This window comes from Mastomys coucha, unplaced genomic scaffold (assembly GCF_008632895.1).
Source record: "Mastomys coucha isolate ucsf_1 unplaced genomic scaffold, UCSF_Mcou_1 pScaffold22, whole genome shotgun sequence".
NCBI lineage: Eukaryota > Metazoa > Chordata > Mammalia > Rodentia > Muridae > Mastomys > Mastomys coucha.
In genome coordinates, this window is record NW_022196905.1 from 103,673,773 (window position 1) to 103,701,272 (window position 27,500).

The window sequence follows — 27,500 nt, forward strand, 5'->3', positions numbered from 1 at the left end:
AAATCTTTAAAAAAAAACAAAAAAAAAAAACGACCAAGAAGTAGAAGAATCAATGAAGACTGACTACAGAGCTCAAACCAAATCAGGTAATAAACACTGAGTTTATACCAATCTAATGTAATGTAATGCTTCTTTTAAATCCTTTGAGGAAGCTGAACAAAACACTCAGCCAACAAAACCTAAGTACCAAGTACCAAGTATTGGGCAGCAACGGTCTCTTGAAGATACGTGCCTCAGTCCTGCCCGAGTCCTACCCTGTAGCCATGACTGGAAGGAAACCAGTCTACCATGGTCAGATTCACCACAAGGCAAAGACATCCATGAATCTACTTCTAGCAGAGAAGGCTGCATTACTTGGTCCCAGTCATGGTTACTAGTAATAATAAACTAAATGTTTAGTTTTAAAATATCACAACCTTAAAATAGTGAAATGTATGTCACAAACCAGAATACTAGTAAGTCCCAGTTGTGTTATATAGTAACATACCTCCTTATTTTGTTCAGCTACTCTCTTGGCCAGTTTGGGAACAAGATCTCCCAAACCCAGGAACTACAGGATAGCCTAGGAAATAAGGAGATCCTCAAACCAAACAAATATGCTCCATATTTTCCTATGTACACTTACCAGTGTTATTTGTTCTGCCAGCTTATCCTGAGAACCATCCTGGGATGAGGCTGCATTCTGAGCAGGACTCTGTGGCTTAGGGGGAGCTGATACTGCCACCCCTGGAGACCGAGAAGTGATGGGAGACAGAGCCTTGTTGGTAGCAGAAGAGGGTCTGTTCACTGGTGAAGAACGAGCAGGCGAGGGTCCAGGACCTGAGCCACTCACAGGTACAAGGGATGAGGAAGAGGAGGAAGTGGGCAGAGACCGCTGGCAGGGCTGGGCAGAGTCCAAGGGGGGCCTGGTCGATGCCACTGTCTAGTGGGCAGAAGACAAGTGAATCAGGGTCAGGACAAGGCTTCTGCAGGTTCAGAGTGCCCAAATTCCAGAGAGCTCAGACAGCAGTCAGTGCCTTCCTCTCCATGGCAACATATGCACACAAAATTAATCCCAACACAAACCACAACTCAGAACCACAAGAGAGATGGTGTCCAAAGATTAAACTGCTGTTCTACACAGAACCTAACAAAAAACCCCCATTATAAACCGCACTTTTGTGGTATATTATCTCAGAGTTCATGAAAACTTTTCCTTTTTTTTAAGCTTTTTTTCCCTCTTTTAAAAAGTAATTTGCTTGTTTTCTTTTCCCCTTATTACAAACCAAACCAAACAAAACAAACAACAAAAAACAAAATAAAACAAAACAAAATCCCTCGAATATACAGCCTAAGTAGGCCTTGAACTCTTTATCTTCCTGGGTCAGCCTTCTGGGAGCTAGAATTACAGGTACACAACGTCACGTGCAGTTTTTTCCTTGCATTTTTTTGGAATATGTTGTTTTCTTGTAATGCTTTTTCAGCTTAAACTGACAAGTTTTACTTTTAATTTTTAAGCTAAGTTTAATTTGCTTAATAAGTTTAATTTAAAGGCATATAAATAAGGAAAGGCAATTGCTTTGACCATGAAGTCATAAGAAAAGAAAGCTGTAAGAAGCCGTATGACTGAGCATCACCAGCCTTTCATTCATCCCCCTCTGTTCATTGATAGCATATACAATGTGGCCAGATGACACACACCCCTGTTGCCATGACTTCCCCATCATAATGGGCTGTACCCTCAAACCATGAGCCAGAGTCCCTTCATCTTTTAATTTAGGGCAAAACAAAATCCACACAGCATAAACTGTTTTTGTTTTAGCTGTAGAACAAATGAATAATGAACTGCTAAACTAGATTTTATTTTTTATTATATTTTTATGTAGTAACATCATCCAAGTGTCAACTGAGCTTATTGTTTTTATTTATTTTTTTTAGAGATAAGAGCTCAATAGGCCTAGGCTGGCTTTGAACTCTCCATTCTCTGTCTCAGCCTCTTGAGTGCCAGGATTATAGGCAAGAGCCACCATGTCTCAGCTTGGCATCTTGCATCTTTTTAACATCCACTTATGTCTCTTGTGGCAGGAAGGCTGGAGAGGCAGAAAACTTTTCTTACTGTCCAGAAATCACATTCACAAAAGGGGCCTCAACTCCAGCAGTCTGTGTGAAATTCTCCCAGGAGCGCAGGAAGGAGGCCACTTAGAGATAGGTGAAAGCCTGGAATAGACTGGCAGGAAGGCCAGTCAGGACTATCAGGACAAGGAAGACTCAGCAGACAAAGTCTCAAGATTTAACAATGACCGCAATAGGTGAGTGTCTACCTCATAGGGCCCAGAAGGAACATATATATGGAAATAAAACTTTATGGGAATGTAGCCACCTCTATTCACTCAAATTGTTTGTGATGTTTTGAGGAACAAAGCTGAGGGACTCTCAGAAACAGAATGGCCTGCAAAGCCAAAAACTTTCTCCTACGGCCCTCTACAGAAAAGAGGGGCGAGTCCCAGCCCAACTCATAAGAAACAAGGGTCTCTCCCACCCTCCCACCATACTGAGGATTGACCCTAGGACCTCCTACATTCTAGGAAAACAGTCTACTCAGCTTCCTTTTTACTTTTTGCAATGGGGTCTGTAAGTTTGCTGCCAACATAGCCTTAAGTTTGCAATTCTCCTGCTTCAACCTCCCATGTAGCTGTTATTATAGATCTGTGTTATGAGGTCTAAGTAATGGGTTTCTATAGATTTATGGTTTCGTTTTATTTTTTAAAAGATTTTATTTATATATGTGTCTCTGTGTGGGTATGTATATGCACACGAATATAGGTGCCCTTGGAGTTCAGAAGATGTTAAAACCCAAGGAACTGGTCTTTTACATTGTGAACCATCCAATGTGGATGGTGTAAGCTGACCTCAGGTCTTTTCTGGAAGAGTAGTATGTGCTCTTAACCATTGAATCACCTCTCCATCCCAGTACAGTTTCTTAAAAGCCATATATCATAGCTGATCCTTTTATCAACAAAGGCAGAAAATAAAGGTAAGAAAACCCAGTGCTGCTCTAAGTCAGGACTGTGACTCCAAGAGAAAAAAGATCACTCTCATGAAAGCCACAGGAAGGCAGGTGTAATGGTGCGTACCTTTACTCCCAGCACTTAGGAGGCAGAGGCAGGCGAATCTCTGTGAGTTCCAGGACAGCCAGGGATACACAGAAAGTCTTGTTTAGAGAGGGAGGGTACGTGAGAGGGAGGGGGGGAAGGAAGGAGGGTGAAAAAGGAAAAGAAGAGAAAGAAAAAAGATAGGAAGTCAGCCAGCCATCAGCCAGCCATGGAGACAGAATTTAGTTGCCCTTGGGGAACCACCACCCTCCTGTAACCAAGCGTGTAGGAAGCCTCCATACCTTCCTGCCTCAAAGCTCTAGAATAACCCAAGAGCTACACAGAACCCTACTACTTAGATGATGACATGGCAAGATTAAAACCTTGTGGCCTGAACTTGTCAGAAAATGGGAATGGTAATTTCACTTCACAAACTGCTAAGCAGAAAAACAAATGCCAATGAACTCATTACCACAGCTAATGGCTGTCAGTCCAGATTGTTGTTCTTCCCATTCTGTTCCCATCTGTTTTAAGTCCTTACTGTATATCCTAACTGAAACCTAAAGCTTTTATTAATATGAGAGAGGTGAGAGCAAATGGGACCAGCACTGACTCCCATCTATGTTCTACAGCTGGTATGCTCACACTTCGTGATCTCACTGGGCTCCAGAAGCTAGGGGAAGTATTCACAAACCCACATAGGTGTAAAATCAGCGAGGAAGAGCAGCATGCTCAACATTCCAACAGGCAAAGTGCTGTTCCCACTGGTGGAATTCATAGTATTGGAAGAAAAGAAAAGGTAGCAAGCAGCAAAGAAGCAAGTCTACCTGGTGGTGAAAAACCCAGCTTCACCCTTGAACAAAGCTAGAGTCAACACTGAATTGCCACTTCGTCTCTTTGGGTCAGTCCCATAACTTTCAAGACTGGTAAAATCGGTCATCATCTAAGAGTTCCCAAAAGACCAAATGGGGTGACGAACACAATGCCCTCTGAATAGCATGTAACTCAACAGGTCGAGGCTTTCTCTACTAACAGCAACAATAATAACGGTTTTCTATTACTTTAATGATTGTTATTACAAAGCCAGATAAATTTGTAACTGCTACAATAACCAACTGTGCTAAGAAGGGCAGGTAAAGCTGCTTCCAGGAATGTGCAGGTTCAGCGCAGACCACCCTACCAAATACCTAGACAGCAAGCCAAGCCACCTTTGCAGACTGTTTCCTCTTTTCTTCTGCACCACACTAGTAAAACAGCCAATGTCCACAGAGTACCTGGGTCTGGGAGGAAAGCTGAGAGGTCTGCATCTGCGCCTTCCCGGACATCGGAACATGTAGGGCCGGCTGGGCGGGCTGTGAAGAAGGAGCAGGGAGCTGGCTGGGCAGGGGGGCAGGGATAGGGGCATTTAGCTGTTGAGTCTTCACTGGGATTTGGAGCTGAGCTGGAGCCTCCACCATCTGTGACTGCTGTGAAAACTGTAAGGTGGAAGGGAGGGCTGTGGCTGGGACACTGGCCGGAGGCAGCCTCGCAGGGAGCTGTGGTGGTGGGGTATGCAAGCTGGCGGCGTTCTGCACAGGAGGTCCTGTGGAAGGATCGTACTGCTGCTGACTCTGCTTCTGTCCAGTGAGCTGTGTGGCCTGAGGAGTTGGGGGCATCCCTCCTGAAAAATAAGAAAGAGCCCAAAGCACTGACCTCAGTGCATAGCAGCTTCTACCAAACGAGTCACAAGGACACACTGTGGACATTCTACCTCTCACATGAGAACTGTTATAGTCAAAATGGGAGTGATCTAAGGTCAGGATGAGCATACAAAGAAGGAAAGAATGTACCCAACTATTTCAAGTTAGTACTAAGCAAAACAAGCATTAAATAACCACAGGGTATGTGACAGCAGTAGCAATTAGTAACAGAAATAAAATCACCAGAAAGCACAATGCAGAGATGTATGTCTTCTACTAGAATGTCAAGAACCTATCTCTGGGGGCTTTCTCAATACTGAATTAATTGACTGGGATGCAGAGACATGTTCCCATGTGGGAAATTCCACATCCATTAGACTCCCTTGACTGCATGGCTTCAATGTGGGCTGGGCTCCAGGTTTTGGGCATTCCCTCATGACAAGCTAAGAGCACTGTTCTATTGCTGCTGGGTCTTACCTTGGACTGTTGGCATTAACTGCTGCAGAGGGACTCCTGCATTCACCCCTGGATGCTGGAAAACTACCCCTGGATGACCCACTTCAAGACGAGGTCTCTTAGACTGCTCTAGAATAATTTTCAAGAAAGGTGTCGTTTCATATAAAAATAAAACCATAGAAGTAGTAGAAAAAAAACATATATAAGTGTTTTTATAATCTTTGAAAAGGGAAGCCCTTCTATGCTATAAAGGATAGGTTGATATAGTTTCATTAAAATTTTGCAAGTACAAATAAAGGCATCATACAAAGGCTAAAGGACAAGAACTGAGAGACATTGCAACACATGCCTGGCAGAGAGGTTCACTTAACCATTCTCAAAGCGCTCACAAATAACATGAGAAGTTTCAATGCCCAAGACAGTGGACAGAGAACATCAATAGCGAGCCAAGAACAGAGTCACAAATAGTTAAAGAGCAATAAAAGCTCCTATGCAACCTTACTCAGAATCAGACATCCACATCAGAACAGGAGGTATGACTCTCCTCTTAGGTCAACCACCAAAGACTACAAGATTTATTAAAGTAAGGAAAATGGCCAGTTGTGAAAGAACCAGAGACTACTGACAGTAATGGAACTGGACATGTTGCTGGCAGGCAAATTGTCAGCAATACTGCATCTTATTCCTCAGGGACCTGGGTGGCTGTTCCTTTAGATCAGGTACCAGGTATGACAAATGAACATTTCAGACTAAATGCTAAGTGTCTGTTCATTCTGATAGAAAAAAAATATGGTGACTAGAAAAGACTGACTGATAAAAGTCAACTGTCCAAAGCCATGTGCAGTGGCACACAGCTATAAACCCAGCACTGGAGAGCCAGAGGCAGGAGGGTCCTTCCAAGTTGAAGGTCAACTTGAGCTACATTGAAAGTTACAGACCAACCAGGTCTCATGGGACAGTACATAATGATGATGATAGTAGTAGTAGTAGTAGTAGTAGTAGTAGTAGTAGTACTAGTAGTAATAGCAGTAGCCTTTATTATTATTAAAGGTTCATTCACACAATGGAACATGGTACCATGGTGCAGACAATGGGAGAAGTTTCAGGTGCATGAAGTGGAAAAGTGACCTCTTATGGTCAATTTTTTTTAAAATAACTGTCTATATGTTTATATCTGAATTTTTTCACAATAACTCATATGTAAGGAGATTTGAGCATGAACAGAGTAACATCTAATATCTATGAGACTCACAAAATATTGACAGTGGTCCCAGCTGTGGTTGTAGAAGTAGACATGAAGTCAGAGGCAGCTATGTGTCACTTCTTGAGCCTCTCACATTAAAAAGGAGGAGGGGAAAAAGGGTGTCATCACATTATGGATAGAGGGGGAAAACAGGTTAAAAGGAAACTTCCACCAGGCAGTGGTGGCACACGCCTTATTCCCAGCACTTGGGAGGCAGAGGCAAGCAGATATCTCTAAGTTTAAGGCCAGCTGGGTCTACAGAGCAAGTTCTAGGATAGCCAAGGTTACCCAAAGTAACCCTGTCTCAAAAACCAACTAATTAATTAATCAATGCTTCCAAAGGTGACTAGACAACGCTAACAGTAAGCCATACCATAATGGTTGTTCATGGGAAGTTAGATGGAATGTACAGAATCAACTGATGAATTTCTAACTTCAATACAGATAAAAACTTAGACAAATTTTTAGTTGATAATAACCCAAGCAAAAAATTAACTTTGAAAGTAGAAATTAAGTTCTTTAGAAACATGAGGCAACTAAACTGCCACTGCACTGTTGGTCATGCTGGGCATACCTGTGGGTGGCATCACCTGTTGCCTCTTAAAGGGGTCGGCTTCTGTGGCACTGCCAGGCCCCACCACTAGGCTCCCAGTCAGGGCTTGGTGCTAGAAAAAAAAAAAAAAAGCAATGAGATTCGTATTGTTATAGACATTCTTATTGTCATAGCCATCAGAAGAGTAACACACACTACACCTACCATACCTATCCCAAACACTGACCTTACTCGTTTTAGTAAGGAGGTTGCTACCTACCTACCCAATATCTTTAAACACACATACATGTAATATACATTGATGTATCAGAATGTAAGATTCTAACTTACCTCTGAAGAGAAAAAAAGGACTTGTAAAGACCCATTAATTCTGATATAAATGGAATTTCAAATCACCACAGATCTACAACCTTTGAAACTAGCTCTAATTGCTGAATGACAACAAGAGGGCTAAACTGGGAAATCTTCCTTTCAGTTCTGAGGCTAGAGCTTTGGCTGACCTAAAATTATATACTATCTGGCCCAATTTCACAATAAAAGCTGAATAACATAAGGAAAAGTACAGGTGTCTTCCTACTGGGGAACACATAAAAAACCTTAACTAGCTGGGCAGTGGTGGCACACGCCTTTAATCCCAGCACTTGGGAAAACAAAACAAAACAAAACTTTAACTAATAACAATCTATCCTGAATCTTCAAATGATGTTTTTTGGTTATATATACATATACATATATATGTACACATATATGTACATGCATACACATATACATTTCTATGTGTGTATATATGCAAATGAAATATGTATGTTATTTAAGTAAGAGTTAAATAAAGTAGAACTTAATCTGTACAAGCTACATGGTTTCAGCTACCTGCATCTGATATTCTATAAAAGGCAAAGCTACAAGAAAAGAAAATGTACAGTTGTTAAAAAGAAGTGGGGAGGGATGGGTAGAATGCAGTATGTCTTATCTGATCATCATGGCAGTCTAAAAACCTACAAAAAGCACAGAAACAAGAGGGTGTCCCAGCATGTATTATAAACTCTGGATGACAAGAATGTCCATGCAGATTAATTAAACAAGTGAACCCCTGTGGGTGGTGTCAATAGGAATAAGGCAATGCATGTGACATGCGAAAGACAAGGAAACAGTTGATTTGGACAATCTTTACCTTATTTCTGTTCTGCTATAAACCAAAAACTGCCCTAAAATAAATAGCCATGGTGGTACATGTCGCTAATCCCACCACTCAGGAGGCAGAAATGGGTGGATTATCTCTGAGTTCAAGCTACCCTGGTCCATAGTAAGTTCTAGTCCAGGCAAGGCTATTGAGTAAGACCCTGTCTAAAAAAAAAAATTAAGAGACCTTAAAGCTGGGTAGAACATGCTTGTTATCCCAGCACTCTGGAAACAGAAGCAGAAAGATCTCATAGTGGGAGACCACCTGGGTATGCATAGTGAGACCCTCTCCAAAAAATAAAAAACAACCAAAAATCATGAAAGCAAAGAGTCAGACATCTCCATCTGAAAACCGTCCTTGCCATCTCAATAGGTCTTGAGTAGCAGTGCTCCCCAGTAGCTATGGAATCTATCTCCAAAGGACTTGGGTCTTCCAATCTCCTCAGTGGGGCATCTTAAACACCACTTGCTAGTACTAATCAAAAGACCATGCCATGTGCATGGTACTGAACTACCTCTAGGCCTTGAGGCCTACAGAGAGGCGGGGTTTGATCCCTGCAACTCACAGTGAGCACAGAGGTGGTTCATATTTAACAAATATAGGAGAAAGAAAGGAAAGAGCAGAAACAGTTTGCTGACTAGTCTTCTGTCAACCTGACATAAGCTAGAAGTTATCTGAAAAGATAACTTCTTGAGAAGTTAATTAAGAAAATGCTTCCATAATATCTAGCTATAGGGACTTTTCTTAACTAGTTATTGATGTGGGAGGGCCCAGGCCATTGTGGGTGGTTGTTACTCCTAGGCTGGTGGTCCTGGGTTCTATAAAAAAGCAGGCTGGGCAAGCCATGTGGAGCAAGCCAGTAAGCAGAACCCCTCCATGCAGCTCCACATCAGCTCCTGCTTCCAGGTTCCTGCCCTATTTGAATTCCTATCCTGGCTTCCTTCAGTGTTCACACTACAATGTAGAAGTGTAAGCCAAACAAACCCCTTCCTCTCGAACTTGCTTTTGGTCAGAGTGTTTGGTCCCAGAAGCCCTAAGACAAGAGGTAGACAAAAAGGGAAGAAAGAAAGAAATGACCTAAAAAAAAATCAAAATATGTTAACAGTGGCTTCTCTGTAAATGGGATTATAAATAACTTTTAATTCATGCATGAGCACTTTTCTTAGTTTTCCAAATACTCTGAAACAGATGGGTATCACTTATATATCCAAGACAGTTACTCTTTAGTGAAAAGTGGCTTGCATGCAGGAGTGACCAAGTAGTCTGTATTAGAAGAAACATACTACAAATAATCATAATCTCTAGGTGAAACATCCAAACAACAAAGAGATAGCAGGTGATATAGGAAGTTCTAGAAAGGAACCTAGCAAGTTTCCCAAAGTTGGTATGTGTCATGAGGACTGTCCCTAAACTACACTCTGTAGAAGGATGACAGGAAGAGTAGAGGTTGCTGGACAGAGGAAACCCGATCCCCATGCCTACCTCTGACTAGTAGGTGTTAGATGTATGGCTGACCATTAACCACACAGACAGACACCGAGGCAGCATAAGAGGCCAAGATAAGAAACTAAAAAGTTAAGCACCACCTGCTTTAAAGGAGAACAAATTTGCAGCTACAACACAGTAGCCAGATACAGTAGGCCACAAAAGTAATCCTAATACTCAGGGGACTGCAACTCTAAGGTCAGCCTGGACTTCATGAAGAAACTCTTTTCTTTAAAAAAGTTAGCTAGGGAGCAGTAAGATAGCTCCACAGGTAAAGATGTCTGCCACCAAACCTGATAACCTGAGTTACACACAAGAGATCCCTGATATACATATGAGATAAGAAAACAATCAAGTTCCCTAGGTTGATCTTTGAACTACATACATATGCTCCTACAACAACAGTTGTACTTGCACACACATACACAATAAATAAATAAATAGTTATTCAGAAACTAGACAACACAACATGAGAAAGAATAGTGGAAGGAAAGAAAGACATGTAGACTGCAGAAGATCCAACTCAAATGATTGCTGTCTACACAAGAATGTACTTGCCTCCTCCTGGAGGAAGACTTACACACCAGGAAACTGCTGGCTAAATGCTAAATGTCTGGACCATCGCTTCTGTAAGCCTGCGCTGTCACCAAAAGTAGAACAGTATCAAGGAAGAAGAAACCTTTAAAGTGGAACAGACTCAGTAAACCTGTTGTCTCTTAAAGTTTTCCGACACTGGGATTTGGTACAGAAAACACAAATACAAGACCCACCTGAGCCTTCTTTTCAAAAGCATATCCAGTGAAGCTGGAGAGATGACTCAGTAATTAAGAGCATTTTCTGTTCTTGTAGAAGACCAGAGTTTGATTCCCAGCACCCACATCGTAGCTAACAACTTTCTGTAACTCCAGTTCCAATGCTCTCTTCTGGTTGCCACAGGCAACAGAACAAATATGATACACATATATACATATCAACAGAAACCTCAAATACATAAAATAAAAATCTTAAAAAAAAAAAAAGCTGGACTTGGTGGTACACATCTTTAAAGATCTCAGCACTTGCCGGGCGGTGGTGGCACACGCCTGAATTTCTGAGTTTGAGGCCAGCCTGGTCTGCAGAGTGAGTTCCATGACAGCCAGGACTATAGAGAAACCCTGTCTCAAAAAAAAAAAAAAAAAGATCCCAGCACTTAGGACATAGAATCTATGAGTTTGAAGACAGCTGGGTTTACATAGTGAGACCCTGTCTCAAAATAAATAAAAATAAAATTCAATTTTTAAAAAACATATATAGTAAAACAAATTAAGATCCCACGCCATGCCAATAAACTTTCCAGTATACACATAAAAACATGAACACATTCACAAGATAATACAGAGAACTCTGGATCTTTATTCGTATTAGCACAAACAGCTGCATAAACCAAAATCCATCCTGAAATTCTTTTTAGAATGCTTAGTGTAGCTGTCAGCTCAACATATGTGAGAACATAAAGGCTGGAATATCCATATATATCCATCAATATTCTTTGCTAAACATGATGTAACATATGTCAAGGCCCATACGCTAACTGTTCTGACTCACCAATACTACACCTTTAAGAACACTTTCCTAATCCCAGCACTTGGGAGGCAGAGGGAGGCGAATTTCTGAGTTCGAGGCCAGCCTGATCTACAGAATGAGTTCCAGGACAGCCAGGGCTACACTGAGAAACCCTGTCTCGAAACACGCCCCCCCCAAAAGAGCACTTCCCTATGGAGATCAAAAGCCCAAACCTGAGCACCAGCTGAATGGACTACAGCTCTAAAACTGATGGAATACATAAAGAAGCCAGCCATGTGGTAATACACACATAATGTTAGCAGTTTGGAAGCAGAGGCAGGACTGGACTGATACAGTTTGAAGTCAGTTGTCCTCTGACCCCCACATGTGCATATGACTTTAACCAATAGTATCATTCAAATGGCTATGAAATATTAAATGACCCATTCCAAGTTTCTGTATCTGAAGTTTTGCATAATGCTCTGTGAGAAGGAAAATGAAGGCACTGCATACCATTGAAACACCAATAAAATAGGGCAGAGGAGATGGTTCAACAGCTAAAACACATAGTGTACAAGTCTAAATGGCCTAAGGTTGATCCCCACAATCCACATAAAGCCAAATGCAGTGTGTTCATCTGTAATCCTAGTACTTCCATGGTGAGATGGGAGGTAGACAAAGCACTGACATGGTGGTTAATATACATCTTCAATCCCAGTATGTGAGAGGCAGAGACAGGCAGGGCTTTGTGAGGTCCAGGCCAGCCTGGTCTACATAACAAGTTCCAAGATGGTCAGGGATACACAATGAAACTCTAAAAAAGAAAAATGACTCTTAAAAGTTGTCCTCTTATCTATACACACACATTGTTTAATGCAGAGAGAGAGAGAGAGAAGAGAGGAGAGGAGAGAGAGAGAGAGAAAGGGAGAGAGAGAGAGAGAGAGAGAGAGAGAGAGAGAGAGAATGAATAAATAAATAAATAAATAAATAAATAAATAATATTTTTTTGAAGGACCAGGTTGGCATTCATGGAGTGTGGCTCATGTCCTTAATCCCAGCATTTCCAAAGCAGAGGCAGTTTGAAGCTAGCCTGGTCTACTCAAAAAATCCCAGGCTAGCCAGGCATACATGGTGATAGACTACCTCAAAACAAAATAAAATAACCAATAATCAAGACAGTTGGATTGTGACCAATGACCACACACTTAAGAAAACTCCCAATGTCTCCTTCATTTTTGGAACCATGTCACCACTGACAAACTTCTCTAGCGTATCTGCTGAGCTCTGCTTTCTGATGAGTCTGGACTTTGTGGCACAGTCCTCATTTACCCAAAGAGCACTCTGGTTGATACTCTACTGCCTCAATATACATAGCCATTGGCCCATGCTGCTGCCAAAGGATCTTTGGTTCTTTCCAGTTAGGGGTACTTACACACAATGCTGCTTGAGAACATCACTATACCTATGCTCTGGAACACACAAAATTCAAAAACTCCTCTGGAGTACATTGCTGATTCGGGGACGTCATGCTCATCACTCATCTTTTCCAGGAAACAAAATGTCTCCTCTCGCCTAGATCAGGCACATTCCACCAGAAGAGGGTGGAAATCACCACATACTCACATGAACACAAATGCCTTGCCTAGAATTTATCTCTGATCACTGAGTATGTTTAAGTGTAACTGTGAATGGCTTAGTCTGCACTGAACACATTGGACATCTTTTCATATAGTTGTAGGTGCCCTTTACCTTCCACAATCCCACTGTTCTTACACAAACAGGCCTCTGTATGACATAGAAATGCACTAATATATACATTTCTCTAAATTCTGACAGGGATTCCATACATAAATTTTATTTTTGTTTTGTTGTTTGTTTGTTTCGAGACAGGGTTTCACTATATAACTCTGGCTGTTCTAAAACTCAGTATGTAGACCAGGCTGGCCTTGAACTCAAAGTGATCTGCCTGCATCTGCCTCTCAATGCTGGGATTAAAGTCATGTGCCACTATAGTCAGCCAAATTGTCTGAAATTTTATAATTTAAGATTCATCTTCAGGCAGGGCGGTGGTGGCACACGCCTTTAATCCCAGCACTTGGAGGGCAGAGACAGGCAGATTTCTGAGTTCGAGGCAGGCCTGGTCTACAAAGTGAGTTCCAGGACAGCCAGGGATATATGGAGAAACCCTGTATCGAAGAAAAAAACAAACAAACAAACAAACAAACAAAAACTATTTATCTCCAGGGTCTGGAGAGACGGCTGAGCATGAAGAGCACTGGCTTCTCTGCTACACGTTCTATATTTGGTTCCTAGCACCCACATCAGGTGGTTCAATCACCTGAAACTCCACTTCCAGAGGATCCAACAGCTTCTGTATAAATGTTACACACACGGCACACATACACATACACACATACATAAATAAAAGCAATAAAAATAGAATCTTTTTAAAAAAATATTTATCTCTAAGATCATTACAATAAAATCATAAATGGTAGAATTGTGCCCCCACAAAATTAAACCATGCTCTTTGGCTGATCTCAAGGCTAGATTAAAAACAAAGATGTGCTATCTATCTATCTATCTATCTATCTATCTATCTATCATCTATCTATCTATCTATCTATCTATCTATCTATCTATCTATCTATCTATCTATCGAATTTGATGCAGTGTCTTACTAGGTAGCTCTGCCTGGCCTAGAACTCACTGTGTAGAATAAGCTAGCCTCAAATTTGCAACAGTTTTCTTGATTCTTGATTCCCAAGTCCTGAATTACAGAAATGAACCAACACGCACAGCCCAGAAAATAAATCTTAAACATTTTGTGCCATGAAGTGGTAGAGACATGTCAAAAGGACATGTCAGAAGTACACTTCCAGCTGGAAGAGGCCTCGTTACTACAAGTATCCTGAGCATCAACATAAATAACACCTGTGAAAAGGGGCTGGGTAGTTGCTTGGCTAAGAAAACGAAACCTCCTGGTGAAAAAAGTACACAGAGGGCTGGAGAGATAGCTCAGCAGTTAAGAGCACTGGCTGCTCTTCCAGAGGTCCTGAGTTCAATTCCCAGCAACCACATGGTGATTCACAACCATCTGTAAAGGGATCCGATGCTCTCTTCTGGGGTGTCTGAAGACAGCGACAGTGTACCTCATACATAAGATAAATAAATAAACCTTAAAAAAAAAAAACCCTAAAGGAAAAAAAGCAAAAAGATTCTCTATGCTCCAAAAACAAATAACAAGTTTAGCAAGGATGCAGAATATAGGTTAAAATAGCCAGCTGTATTTTTATGTTTGGAATTAAGAGCTAAGAACCACTTGTTTGTTTGTTTGAAGACTTATGTATTTTATATATATGTAAGTACACTGTCACTATCTTCAGACACCCCAGAAGAGGGCATCAGATCCCATTACAGGTGATTGTGAGTCACCATGTGGTTGCTGGGAATTGAACTCAGGTCCTCTGGAAGAACAGTCTGTCCTCTTAACCACTGAGCCATCTCTCCAGGCCCCTAGGAACTGTTTTTAAATACTATTTATAACAGCAAAAAGTAATACACTTAAATATAAACCTAACAAGTTAGCATACAACATTTGTATGCTGAAAATTACAAAGCACTAATGACGGAAACCAAAGTGTCACATTCAAGAACTGAAATATGGCACAGTAGGACTATCAGTTCTCCCCAAACTGGTTTTATCAGAAACAATGCAATACACTTCATATCCTAGCAGAATATCAAGTCCTGAAACCTACAGGAAAAGAGAAAGGAGTACAAGGACAAAAACAAAACAACAAAGGAAACAAAACCAAGGTGAAAATTTATGGTGCCTGGGCCAGTGAGATGGCTCAGTAGGTAAAGGTGCCTGTGGCCAAGTCTGATGACCACAGCTGATCATGGTAGAAGAAAAGAACAGACTCTTGGAAGCAATCCTATGACATCGCTTGTGTACAATGGTATGCATATTCTTGAACACAAACACACACACACACACACACACAAAGAGAGGGAGACAGAGACACACACCAGGCACTAGCACATTCAAACATCCATTTGCACAAACTAACACTCACAAACATGTCATCCCACATAAAACTTCACTAAAATGGATAAGAAGTCTAAATGTTAAGTTACTGAACTTCCAGGCAGAAACACAAGAGATCTCTGTGACCTTGGACTGAGCAGAATTCATTCATAGGAATGATCTCAGAAGGCAGTATATCACTTCTAGGCCTTTTGGCTTAGACCAAGTACAAACATAACCCATTTTAAAAATGTTGTTATACCTTATCAAAATTTTAAATAATTGCTCTACAAAGAAAAATAATTGCAACTAGCACACTACTATTGTACCAAGCATTCGGTTTTATCATTCAACAAACTCTGTGCTAAAGTGGAGAGTGAGGAACACGACTCTCACTACTGCTGAAAACAGAAAACCACGCAAGGGCTGGGCAGTGGTGGCGCATGCCTTAATCCCAGCACTTGGGAGGCAGAGGCAGGTGGATTTCTGAGTTTGAGGCCAGCCTGGTCTACAGGGTGAGTTCCAGGACAGCCAGGGCTACACAGAGAAACCCTGTCTCAAAAAACCAAAGGAAAAAAAAAAAAAAGAAAAGAAAACTACACAAGGGAAAAAATTTTTTTAGCCCTATAAAGTTGAGCATATTCTCCACATATGACCCAGGCATTACTCTTTACTCCCAGGCATTCATGCAAATGAAATAAACACCCATGTACACACAAAATGCTCTCTGTAATCAATTCAGCAGTTTTGTTTGTGAATCCCTAAAACAAACACTCAACTACTCATCAAAAGATGAAAGGGTAAAACTGCTTCCTGAGAACATCGCCAGGAGAACAACAGTCTAACTTATAAAATCATATGAGGTTGGGCAGACTTCTTAGTGTCTTAATGGTTTTGCAGAGAACATGGGTTTGATTGCCAGTACTCAAATAGTGACTCACAACTATCTAACTCAAGTTCCAGAAGATCTGATAACCTTTTCTGGTTTCCACAGGCACCAGGCACATACATGGCACACATACATGCATCCAGACAAAAAACATTCATATACATAAAATAAGTCTTAAAAACAAACAAAAACGGGCAGTGGTGGCGCACGCCTTTAATCCCAGCATTTGGGAGGCAGAGGCAGGTGGATTTCTGAGTTTGAGGCCAGCCTGTTCTACAGAGTGAGTTCCAGGACAGCCAGGGCTACACAGAGAAACCCCGTCTCAAAAAAACAAAAAAACAAACAAACAAACAAAAAACCCACCAAATTCTCAGAATGGAAGATGCCTGCTAAGAAGGGAAACAGGAAAGGCATCCTGGAAAAGCAGCCTTTCTCCTTGGAAAGAACAGGTTAAACCCTCTCAATCTACAAACTCTGTGGCCTTTGTTTCAATAACTTATGAAGACTGCCACAGCCATGATAGAGAAAAATTAAGTTCTTTCCTAGTTTGGCAAACTGTAAGCAAATATGCTTCGCTTAACCAAAGATGTTAGGTTCCTAACATCTTTTGGAATATAAGACCCTGTGATGACACGTTATGGACCCAAGTATTAGAAAGCAGTAACAGTATTCGGCAATCAGAAAAAAAACACAGGCTGACCAGAAAGATGATGATCCGTGATTCCACGACACCCCACCCTGGAAAAGTCACAAATTTAAAACACTGGATAGTACTCACCAGAGGCCAGGAAAAGCCAGAATATACAAAGTGTGCATGAGGACTTTTTATTTTTAGGTTCTTTGTTTTTTGTTTTTTTGTTTTTTTCTAGACGGGGTTTCTCTGTATAGCTCTGGCTATCCTGGAACTCACTGTGTAGACCAGGCTGGCCTCAGAAATCCGCCTGCCTCTGCCTCCCAAGTGCTGGAATTAAAGGCGTGCGCCACCACCGCCCAGCGACTTTTTATTTTTAAAGCTATGCTGAAAAGTAGACAACTCTTTGGTTTATCCACATTCACATAACTACAGACCAAAGAAAAGTGAATGCTACTGAATGTTAAGCAAACAAAACCAAACAAGTACTTAAAGTATCATGTAACTGACTGGTTAAAATTTCATCTTTTGATGGTTAGTTTAAGTGTTTTTGTTTTAGGGATTCACAAATAAAACTGCTGTAACTGTTTACAGAGAGCATTCAGTGTGTACATGAGCATTCATTTCATTTTCGTGAATACCTAAGAAACAAGAGTCTGATGGGTCATATATGGAGAGTATGCTCACCTTTATAGGAGAGGGCTAAATGAAGGAATGTAACAACAGAAATGGTTAGCCAGGAAATGCAGAAGGAATATAGGAAACAGAAACCCTACTTTGGAGCTGGGGGATTGGGGAAGAGTAGAGGAATTCGAGGTCTTCTTAGTCTATATAGTGAGTCTGAGACCAGTCTAGGTTACTTAAGATCCTGTCTTTAAATTTAAAAAAAAAAGAAGAAGAAGAAGAAGTAGTCTTAATGATTCACAACTATAATCCCACCAGCACTTGGGGGAATGGTAGGAGAACTATTCTAAATTTGAGAATAAATTATTCTTATTCTCATAACTCTGCCTAAGCTACAGAATAAGTTCCAAGTCAGCCTGGGGTAGAGTAGAAAGATAAGAGAATGGAGGAAGGAAAAAGAGACAGGGAAGGAATTCACTTGAGGTCTTTAGTAGTTAACTAACTCAGAGCAACTCATCAATAGATGCTTGAAATATGAGTAAAAGATTATTACATTTGAGGACATTTATGTAATTTATATCCTCATTTACAAAAGGAAAATTAATGTACACTGAAAAGGCCAGGTGGACACCAACTCAGATGCTTCAAATTATCATCACCAGTCAGGAGACTAGGCAATACCATGGCCTGGTGACATGATACACTGAGATAGACACAATGTCATTTCTATGGCAGGACTACATTATTTGAATATGATACTAGGGTATGTCTGACAATCCCATACAATAGAACATTCCACTAGTCTGTATGCTTCAGAAACAACCATCACAAAAGATCAAAAAACCCCAGCTTAGATTAAAGAAAGCCAGAGAGGTATGACAAGGAAGGAATATGGGGGCCGGGCGATGGTAGAGCACACCTTTAATCCCAGCACTTGGGAGGCAGAGGCAGGCAAATTTCTGAATTTGAGGCCAGCCTGGTCTGTTCCAGGACCAGGACAGCCAGGGCTATGGGGGGTGGAGAGGTGGGGGGAATATGGGTATCCTGAACCAAGTCCACTAGTGGGAAAACTGCAAAGGACTTGGTCCTGCAGAATCTAAATCTCAACTGTCAGTCACCTAGCAATATCAGGTTACTGTGGCATTTCCTGATGTGCCCTTATCTATTAGTGGAAACCATTTAGAGATAGGGGTCATGATACTATATGGCACTGCATAATCATGAGAATGAAATGCAAATGAGCAAAAGCTAATGGCAGTCAGTCAGAAAAGGCACAGAGGCTTCATGTATGACTATATCAGCTTTCATATTTGAAATTATATTAAAATTAAAAGCAAAAACAAAAACATCACGGACAAAACTGCTTTTAGAAGCCAGCACACTCCAAAGCTATCATGTATATGAAACTCAGCTTCATGGATGCATTCTGGTCTTCACTAAGAAATTTCAGTTATAAGGATCTATAGGTGATTCACACCAATATTTCCTCCAGCTAAGGAAAAAATCCTACGATGTCTTTTCACTTGTTCTGTTTTGCACTGTTTTCAAAATACAGGTAAGACACGAGAAATAACAAACATTAAACACAGCACACAAGGAACCCTAAGCATACAGTAACAGGACTTTGAATATTAGAGAACATGCAGACTACAAGCTACCACCACATTGCAGGTCACAGAAAACAATGCAGTAAGGTCTGTGTTGTCATTCATTCATGCAACTGAATTTCAGAACTGTATATGCAGAAAGACTTTTATTGTTCAAAATAAGGAATGGGCTCTGGAAAAAAAAATGCCAAAGAGCAAATAGTAAATTGAAAGTTAAAATATCTGGATGAAAGAAACGTTTGGGATGAGACTACAATTTAGAACCATCAAAAAGTACCTGAAACGGTTGCTGCTGGGATGAAAAAGCAGCAGAAACATTTGGCGGAAGCTGGGTTGCTATAGCAACAGGAGTCCCAGTCTGCCCATCCTTGCCTGTCACAACCTTTACCTGAGAGAAATATTTTGAGAAAAAAAGGTAACAATTTTTAAGACTGCTCAAAATTATTAGAATTTCACTGCTGACAGCTCACTAATTTAGGTGCTTAAAAATGGAATGTTTTGCTTCAAATCCTATAAAGGGACACTGAGCTGACTGACAGGTTCATACTATAACAATCTAATAGCTGCCAATCTTCAGCACTCCAGTATAGATCATAGACAACATTTTAAATTCTTCAACTTCCAAATGTAAAATGGAGTGGCACTCAGGTATCAGTGTCCCACAGGTGGCTTCTTGAAAGATCTGCACCACTATAACATTCTATAGCTTATCACATGGGTCACACAGCAATGTTGACTTTAGAAAAAGTTGTGAGAAGTTGTATTTTTCTTCACAATGCAGATAAGGAGGCTCAGCTTACAGACAACATTGGTAAAAGACACAAAGAGTACTCAGTTCCACTGTTCCGTGGTACTAGTAGTGGTCCTCAAAACACTGAGACCTTCTGAATAACAAAAACGGTCCAGCCTAGGTCCAGTGTTGAAGAAGACACAGATGGCTAAGCCACACAGATACATCCACAAATGCTAGTGAGGACTCTGGAGCAAAGGCAAAAACTTTTGCTCAAGAAAAGCAGGCTTCATTGCCAAAGGGCTGACAGCAGTTTATTTTAGCTCTATCATAAAACAAAATAAGCTACACCAACATAATAAACACTCCACAAGACAAGGCACAAAAGACAGTGCATCACAGTACAGCATGCCTCAGAGAACTTCACGACTGCTGTGCTGTTAGGAGGACTTACTGTACAGCACCCTAGGAACCCAAAAACTATCTACAAAAGCTTCTGTTTCCAAGTATCACTCCATAGGCGTCTGCAAAGTGTGAGCTTAAAATATGACTTCACATTTAACACTATATCTAAAACCTAAAAAAAAAAAAAAATTTTTTTAGTTGTTTGAAATTAATTGTGAACATCTCACACAAGATACACCTAGTGACTTAAATACCTGGTTTAAAAGCTTTGTTTTTATGGATAGACCTACATAAGCATACAGTGAAACCAGGAAGCCAGGGGAGAAGAGCTAAGCTTCACTGCAGAACCTTTCCTGTAGGTTGCCAGAGGACTGGCAACAGTATCTTGTTGGCCAAGGATCATAATATACAAGGCAGGGGAGAAACCTAGACAGTATTGGCTGAGCTCTCTGCCCAGGAAGAGTTTTGGTTGTCAGTGACAACACCTGGTTCTAAAAAGGCATCAGTCACAACATAGTCCTTTATCTCCCTTTCCAGACAGCTATACTGAACAGCACTTCCTCTACATGAAGGAAGAAGGGAAACACATTTTACTTCTCTTTGGATCCTGTGACACCCAAACTCTACATTACCCCAAGCTCACACATTTTGTTTTCTGTTGCACACCATCTATTTTGCTTTACATAGCCCTTCTAGACTACTGAGCTGTTGTTTCTTACCTCATCGTTGATAACTTCAGATTTTTCTTCCTCCTCTTCCTCTTCCTCCTCCTCCTCTTCAATGTCCAAATCATTCTGCCTAAGATATGCTTGTAAAGGAGCATAGTGTTTCTTTTTAAAAGCCAAGAAATCCATCATGTTCCCCTGTAGATGTTGCAAGAAGAACAATTCAATCAGGTACTCCTTGAAGACTTCCTTGAGTGCCTCCATTTCCTTGTAGTGGTAGTCCAAGCACTGCTTCCTCATCTGTGCCATCTCTTGGGAAGCTGGGGGGATCTCCTCCAATTTCTTGGGAACCTTCTTCATTCCTGAGCTTCCCATAGATGTAAGAGGCACACTGGAAAGGCCTGGAGGCATAGTGCTTCTGGAAGGGCTGGTGGGTGGCGGTGGGGATGTCATCCCAAATGCTGAAGGCCCTCCCACGCCAGGGAGCAGCACACCAGGTGTTCTCTCAAATCCCAGAGATCGGTTCATTGGCTGTCCCTGAAGCACCTGCTGCTGTTGCTGTATCAACTGGCCCTGAATAATGCTGCTGATCTGGGGTGGCAGGCTGGCCGTGGTAATGTGGTTCGGGCTGGCGAGAGGTTGCAGTCCAGTGCCTCCTGCAGCTGCAGGGCTCTGAGGCCCTAGATGGTGGATGGTGCCTCCCGACTGTGCATGAGGTTGGGAGAGTCTCCGTTCTCGGACAGTGATGGGAGCTCCTGAATGCTGGAGTTGAACCTGGGCTCCCTGGGCCATCTGAGTCAGGCCTGGTGCCTCCTGAAATACAAAGTGACCACCACTTGATGGACTCAAGCTGATCTGCCTCACAAGCACACTGGCATCCACAAAGCCTCCAGTGGGGCTGCTGCTGCAGATGCCCAGCCCAGGTCCTGGGGCACCTGCACGCACATTCTGCAGGGTTTGCCCTGGGCCAGGGCTAGGCTGTGTGGGGCTTTGAGTCTGGACCTGCTGTGACAGCGGAGAAGTAACTTGAATGTATGATGGAGAGCCATGCTCAAAGCGCCTCTGCTGTGCACCAAACTGAAAACCTGGAGAGGTGGGGTTGGGCAGTGGCAGAGGGGCCAGTGTGATCTGCTGGTTTCCTCCCACGACTGGGCCAACATTCTGTAGTGTAATGTTCACATTCTGTCCGGCCACAGGACTTCTGCTCATCAGCTGCTGTATCTGGTACCCAGGGGATTGGGGTGCAGATGGGCTGGCTGATGGAGCGAAAGGTGCTGCAGGAGACGGGGGTAAGTTGGGATGGGCTGGCTGCTCCTCTTCACTCCCAGTGAAGGACCTAGACCTCTGCAGCTGATGCTGGACATTCTGAGGACCACTGCCATGGTGCATTATCACCTCCCTTTTCTATCCAATGTACTGTTCTCCTAAAAAAATCAAAATTAAAATCAAGACATTGGAAGGCAAATATAATCATTTGACTACCATACTTAATACAATTACCACTTAGTAGCCCTGAAAACATACTTGAACATACATTCACACTGGCATCTGATTTCAAGCAAGAATACTACTTATTATTTTATATCAAAGAAAAGGTAGTCACTTGCATGTAACCCATAACTTCCTTCCATCTCCTTTCCTCTACCCAAGATCCCAAAGGAAAGCAGACTAAGGTGCCCCATCCCCTACCATCATAAATAGAACAAGAAGTTGGTGAATCCCATTAAGAAAAAACTTTGTTAGCTGGGTAGTGATGGCGTACACCTTTAATCCCAGCACTTGGGAGGCAGAGGCAGGTGGATCTCTGAGTTTGAGACCAGCCTGGTCTACAGAGTGAGTTCCAGGACAGCCAGGGCTACACAGAGAAACCCTGTCTTGAAAAACAAAAACAAAAACAAAAAAACTTTGTTACCAAACCCAGACACTATTGTGAATGCCAAAAAGTGCATGCTGAAAGGAGCCTGATACGGATGTCTCCTGAGAGGCCCTGCCAGAGACTTACAAATACAGAGGCAGATGTTCGCAGCCAACCATTGGACTGCACACGGGGTCCCCAATAGAGGAGTTAGAGAAAGAACTGAAGGAGTTGAAGGGGTTGAAAGGGTTTGCAACCCCATAGGAAGAATAATAATATCAACCAACCAGACCCCCCCAGAACTCCCAGGGACTAAGCCATCAACAAAGGAGTCCACAGGGCTCCAGCTGCATCCAGTAGCAGAGGATGGCTTTGTCATGCATCAATGGGAGGAGAGGTCCTTGGTCCTATGAAGGCTTGATAGATGCCCCAGTGTAGGGGAATCGAGGGCAGGGAGGTGGGAGTGGTTGGGTGGAAGAACACCCTCACAGAAGCAGGGGGAGGGAGGATGTGATAGGGTGTGATAGGGAGGGAGGGGAAAGCTGCTGGCAAAGAGTGTATTCCCACTAAGAGACCACCAGTCCCCTTCAGGCACAGGTCAACACTGTCACCGCCTTGGTGAAGAGAGCTCAAGTGGTGATGACTATGTATGACATGGTTCCCAATGAATGGCAGTCTTCCTGTCAACATGTATAGCAACAAAGGGGTCCTCCCTATGGTGTAACCAAAAGGAAGACCAAGCAGAGATGAAAGAACAGAAAAGACTGAGGGAAGAAAGGCTTTGGGAGGAAACAGAAGACAAAGCAGGGAAGCACAATTTGGTGTCAGACCACCAGTGCTGCCCCTCAGTCTGCCTATTTTCTACCATAGTTGGCCAAAAACACAGAACATCTTCCTCAGAAGAAACAATGGTGCAAATCCATAGCACCTGACATTTAGCAAACACAGGACAGACAGTGCCCCAAGTCACCACTGGGGTAAAGACACAGCTGCTACCAAGCCTCAGGATCTAAGTTCAATCCCTAAGTCCCATGTGGTAGAAGAAGAGAGTCAAACCCCCAGGATGTCCTCTTACCTTTTACACATACATCATAGAACATCATACAACCTGTGTGTGCACGCACACACACAAATATTTCATTTAAGGGCACATTTTTCCACCAAGACAAGCAGTAGCCTCATCTCAAAGATACCATTGTTTATCTCTACCAGAAAACAGAAAAGAAATAAAGAAGCCATGAATTTGAAAAACTTTAAAAATATACAAGACTTTCAAATCAAAAACATATCATCAAGCCAGGAACAGTGGCACATACCAGCAACCCCAGCCCTCCAAAAGCTGAAGCAGGAGTGTTGCTACAAATTCAAGGCCACATAGTGACTATATAGCAAAATCCTATCTCAAAAAAAGAAGTAAGGAGAGGGAGATGAAAGGGAATATGAATCACTTACGTATATACAGGGAGCTCTGGTTCACATAGTATTTTCAGAACAAGCTATAATTCCTGCAATAGTTTGACTATGAAAAGCTCACCACTAAGGGCTTACGGCACAATGGGAGGTAGTGAAAAGCTGAAGATGGAGATAGATGCAGTAAGTAGGTCATTGACAGTATGGTTTGAGGGTAGGTCTTTTTGGTTTGTTTTTGTTGTTTTTCATTTTCAAGACAGGGTTTTCCTGTGTAGCCCTGGCTGCCCTAGAATTCACCTATAGACCAGGTTGGCCTCAATCTCAAGAGCTTTGCCTGGCTTTGTCTCCTGAAGGCTGGAATTAAATGGACTAGGGAAATATCTTATTCTCAGTCCCTTCCTGCCTTACTCACTTGCTCCTGATGTTCAATGATATGGGCAGTTTTGCTCCTCCACACCCTCCCTGCTGCTCTGCCTCACCATCACCAGAAACAATAGCCTCATGGAACCATAGACTGAACCTCTGAAACATGAGCCAATATCAATTTATCCTCTTTTTTCTTTTTAGAAATGTTTTGGTTTTTTTTAAATTTATTTATTATATGTAAGTACACTGTAGCTGTCTTCAGATGCACCAGAAGAGATAAGAGGGCATCAGATCTCATTATGGATGTTTGTGAGCCACCATGTGGTTGCTGGGATTTGAACTCAGGACCTTCAGCAGAGCAGTCAGTACTCTTAACCACTGAGCCATCTCTCCAGCCCCCCAATTTATCCACTTTTATGATTTTTTTTTTCAGAGTAACAAAAAGCTAATTAATAAAAGTTCCTGATCTCTTAAATAAGTATTATGGGGAAACTGGCACAAAAACAGGAAGGCATATATAATGATCTCCTTACAAAAATCCCAGAATGTCAAGTCAACAAAATGAAGGAACAAAAAGAAGCTCCTCCACATACAAGAATTCATAATCTGGATGTGGTGGCCATATCCATGACCCCAGCTATCAGGAAGTCAGGACAAAGGGGTTGCAAAGGCAGGTCAGCTCCTAAGAGTCCCCCAGCTCCAGAAACAAAGTCCAGTAGAACAAGTCACAAAACCAGAGCAAAGAGAAAGGGATAAAAAGTTATGATATACTACTGAGAAAATTCATCATGAACACATCAAAAAGCATATATCAAATAATTAAGCATTTCTATTAGCTAACACTCAGAGTTATACTAAATGTAAAAGACATAAAATAAAAATCCAGGGGGCTGGGGAGATGGCTGAGAGGTTAAGGACACTGACTGCTTTTCCAGAGGTCCTGAGTTCAAATTCCAGCAACCAGATGGTGGCTCACAACCATCTGTAATGGGATCTGATGCCCTCTTCTGGTGTGTTTGAAGACAGAGACATTGTACTCATATACATAAAATAAATACTAAAAAATAAAATAAAAAAAAATAAAAACAGAAATGTAATAATCCCTGAAAATAATTCAATTTTGTAGCCCCCAAAATAATAAAGTTGTAGCTAAAGCAATAGCAGGATTTGAAAGGATTTCAAGCTGCAGAGACAGTTTAGTAGATAAAGCACTTGATGCATAAAAAAGAGAATTTGAGTTTCAATTCCCAGGACCCAAGTAAAAGCAGGACATGATAATCTGTAATCCCCAGGCTCCTACACTGAAACAGAAAACCGAGATAGGAGAACGACCAGGTCACAGGTCACCTACCCTGGTATATATAGGTTTGAAGAGTCCCTATCTCAAACAAAGTGGAAGATAAGAGCAAACACTAGAGATTGACCTCTGACCTCCACACCAGCATCTGCACTCAAATATACATACAACACACACATAAAAGAGAGCACTCACATTATATACACACAAAATAAAATATATATATATACATAGTTTTAAAATGTTAAAATACTAGGGGTAGAGATACTCCTTTAATCCCAGCACTAAGAAGGCAAAGGCAGGTGGATCTCTCTGAATTCAAGGCCAGCTGGCCTACAGAGCAAGTTCCAAGACATCTAGATATACATGAGAGCCTGCCTCAAAAATGAGTGCCTCAAAAATGAGTATGTAAGGGGGCTGGAGAGATGGCTCAGTGGTTAAGAGTGCTGACTACTCTTCCGAAGGTACTGAGTTCAAATCCTAGCAACCACATGGTGGCTCACAACCACCCATAATGAGATCTGACGCCCTCTTCTGGTGTGTCTGAAGACAGCTACAGTGTACTTACATATAATAAATAAATCTTTTAAGACAAGAAAAAATTTAAAAAAAATGAGTATGTAAGAATAAAAATGTACCAGGCTGTAGTGGTACACACCTTTAGTCCCAGCTCTCGTGAGGCAGATAGAAGGAACTTTGTGAGTTGAAGGCTTGGTCTACAGTGAGTTCCAGGGCAGCAAGGGCTATACAAAGAGAAAAACAAACAAACAAACAAACAAACAAAGCAAAAGAAGGATAAAATGTTAAAAATTCAAAAGGGATTGGAGAGATGGCTCAGAGCTGCTTTTCCAGAGGATCAGGGTTCAATTCCCAGAACCTACACGGCAGCTCACAACTGTCTGTAACTTAGGATCCAGGGTATCCAATACCCTCACAGATATACATACTGGCAAAACATCAATGCACATAAAATAAGAATGATTGCCGGGGGCTGGCGAGATGGCTCAGTGGGTAAGAGCAGCGACTGCTCTTCCGGAGGTCCTGAGTTCAAATCCCAGCAACACATGGTGGCTCACAACCATCCATAATGAAATCTGGCGCCCTCTTCTGGTGCATCTGAACACAGCTACAGTGTACTTATAAATAATAATAAATAATTTAAAAAAAAAAAAAAAAAAGAATCATTGCCAGGCAATGGTGGTGCACGCCTTTAATCCCAGCACTTGGGAGGCAGAGGAAGGTGGATTTCTGAGTTCAAGGCCAGCCTGGTCTACAGAGTGAGTTCCAAGACAGCCAGGGCTTCACAAAGAAACCCTGCTTCAGAAAAAAAAGAGAAAAAAATAGAAAAAGGAATCATTAAGCAAAACAATTAAAAACGGGCTAGAGATAAAGCTGGGTAGTAGGAGCACTTCTTTACTATGTACAGGGCCCTGGGAGTAGATCATCTCTAAAAGGACATCTGTGAACAGTAGGACAAACAGCTAACACCAGCACTACAAAATACACTTATCAAAGACACTGAAATACTAACCAAGAGAACAACAAACATCTGCCTAATAGCTTGAGGACAATGTCCAACTTCACCACTTACCTACTCCAAATAAGCCTACAGTAAGCCCTAAACCACACAAGTGGCAGACCACTAGACACAATGCTACAGGGGTTCTGGGAAGCAAGGTCAGGTGACAGATTTCAAATGTTCCTCAATCATAAAACACTGAATGGGAATGAATCAGAGGGCAGTATGAAAGTGGAAAGGGCTTGGATACCCTATAACCTTTG

At 41.8% G+C, this 27,500-nt stretch overlaps 1 protein-coding gene across 21 annotated transcripts in view; it reads right to left on the minus strand.

The window, feature by feature from the left end:
- The window catches only part of Ep400 (E1A binding protein p400), a 107,964-nt gene that overhangs the window by 72,186 nt on the left and 8,278 nt on the right, over positions 1 to 27,500 (minus strand). For 10 of the 21 annotated variants that reach the window (XM_031337350.1, XM_031337344.1, XM_031337352.1 and 7 more), the window contains 6 exons: positions 20,845 to 22,214; positions 19,268 to 19,378; positions 7,024 to 7,114; positions 5,228 to 5,335; positions 4,346 to 4,731; positions 626 to 922 (listed from right to left, as the gene is read on the minus strand). In XM_031337350.1, coding sequence (XP_031193210.1) covers positions 626 to 922; positions 4,346 to 4,731; positions 5,228 to 5,335; positions 7,024 to 7,114; positions 19,268 to 19,378; positions 20,845 to 22,179 — 2,328 coding nt within the window. In that variant the 5' untranslated portion in view covers positions 22,180 to 22,214. Of the gene's footprint in view, positions 1 to 625; positions 923 to 4,345; positions 4,732 to 5,227; positions 5,336 to 7,023; positions 7,115 to 10,437; positions 10,564 to 19,267; positions 19,379 to 20,844; positions 22,215 to 26,376; positions 26,462 to 27,500 lie in introns of those variants that run through there. The other 11 variants (XM_031337349.1, XM_031337348.1, XM_031337346.1 and 8 more) reach the window with 7 other exon arrangements.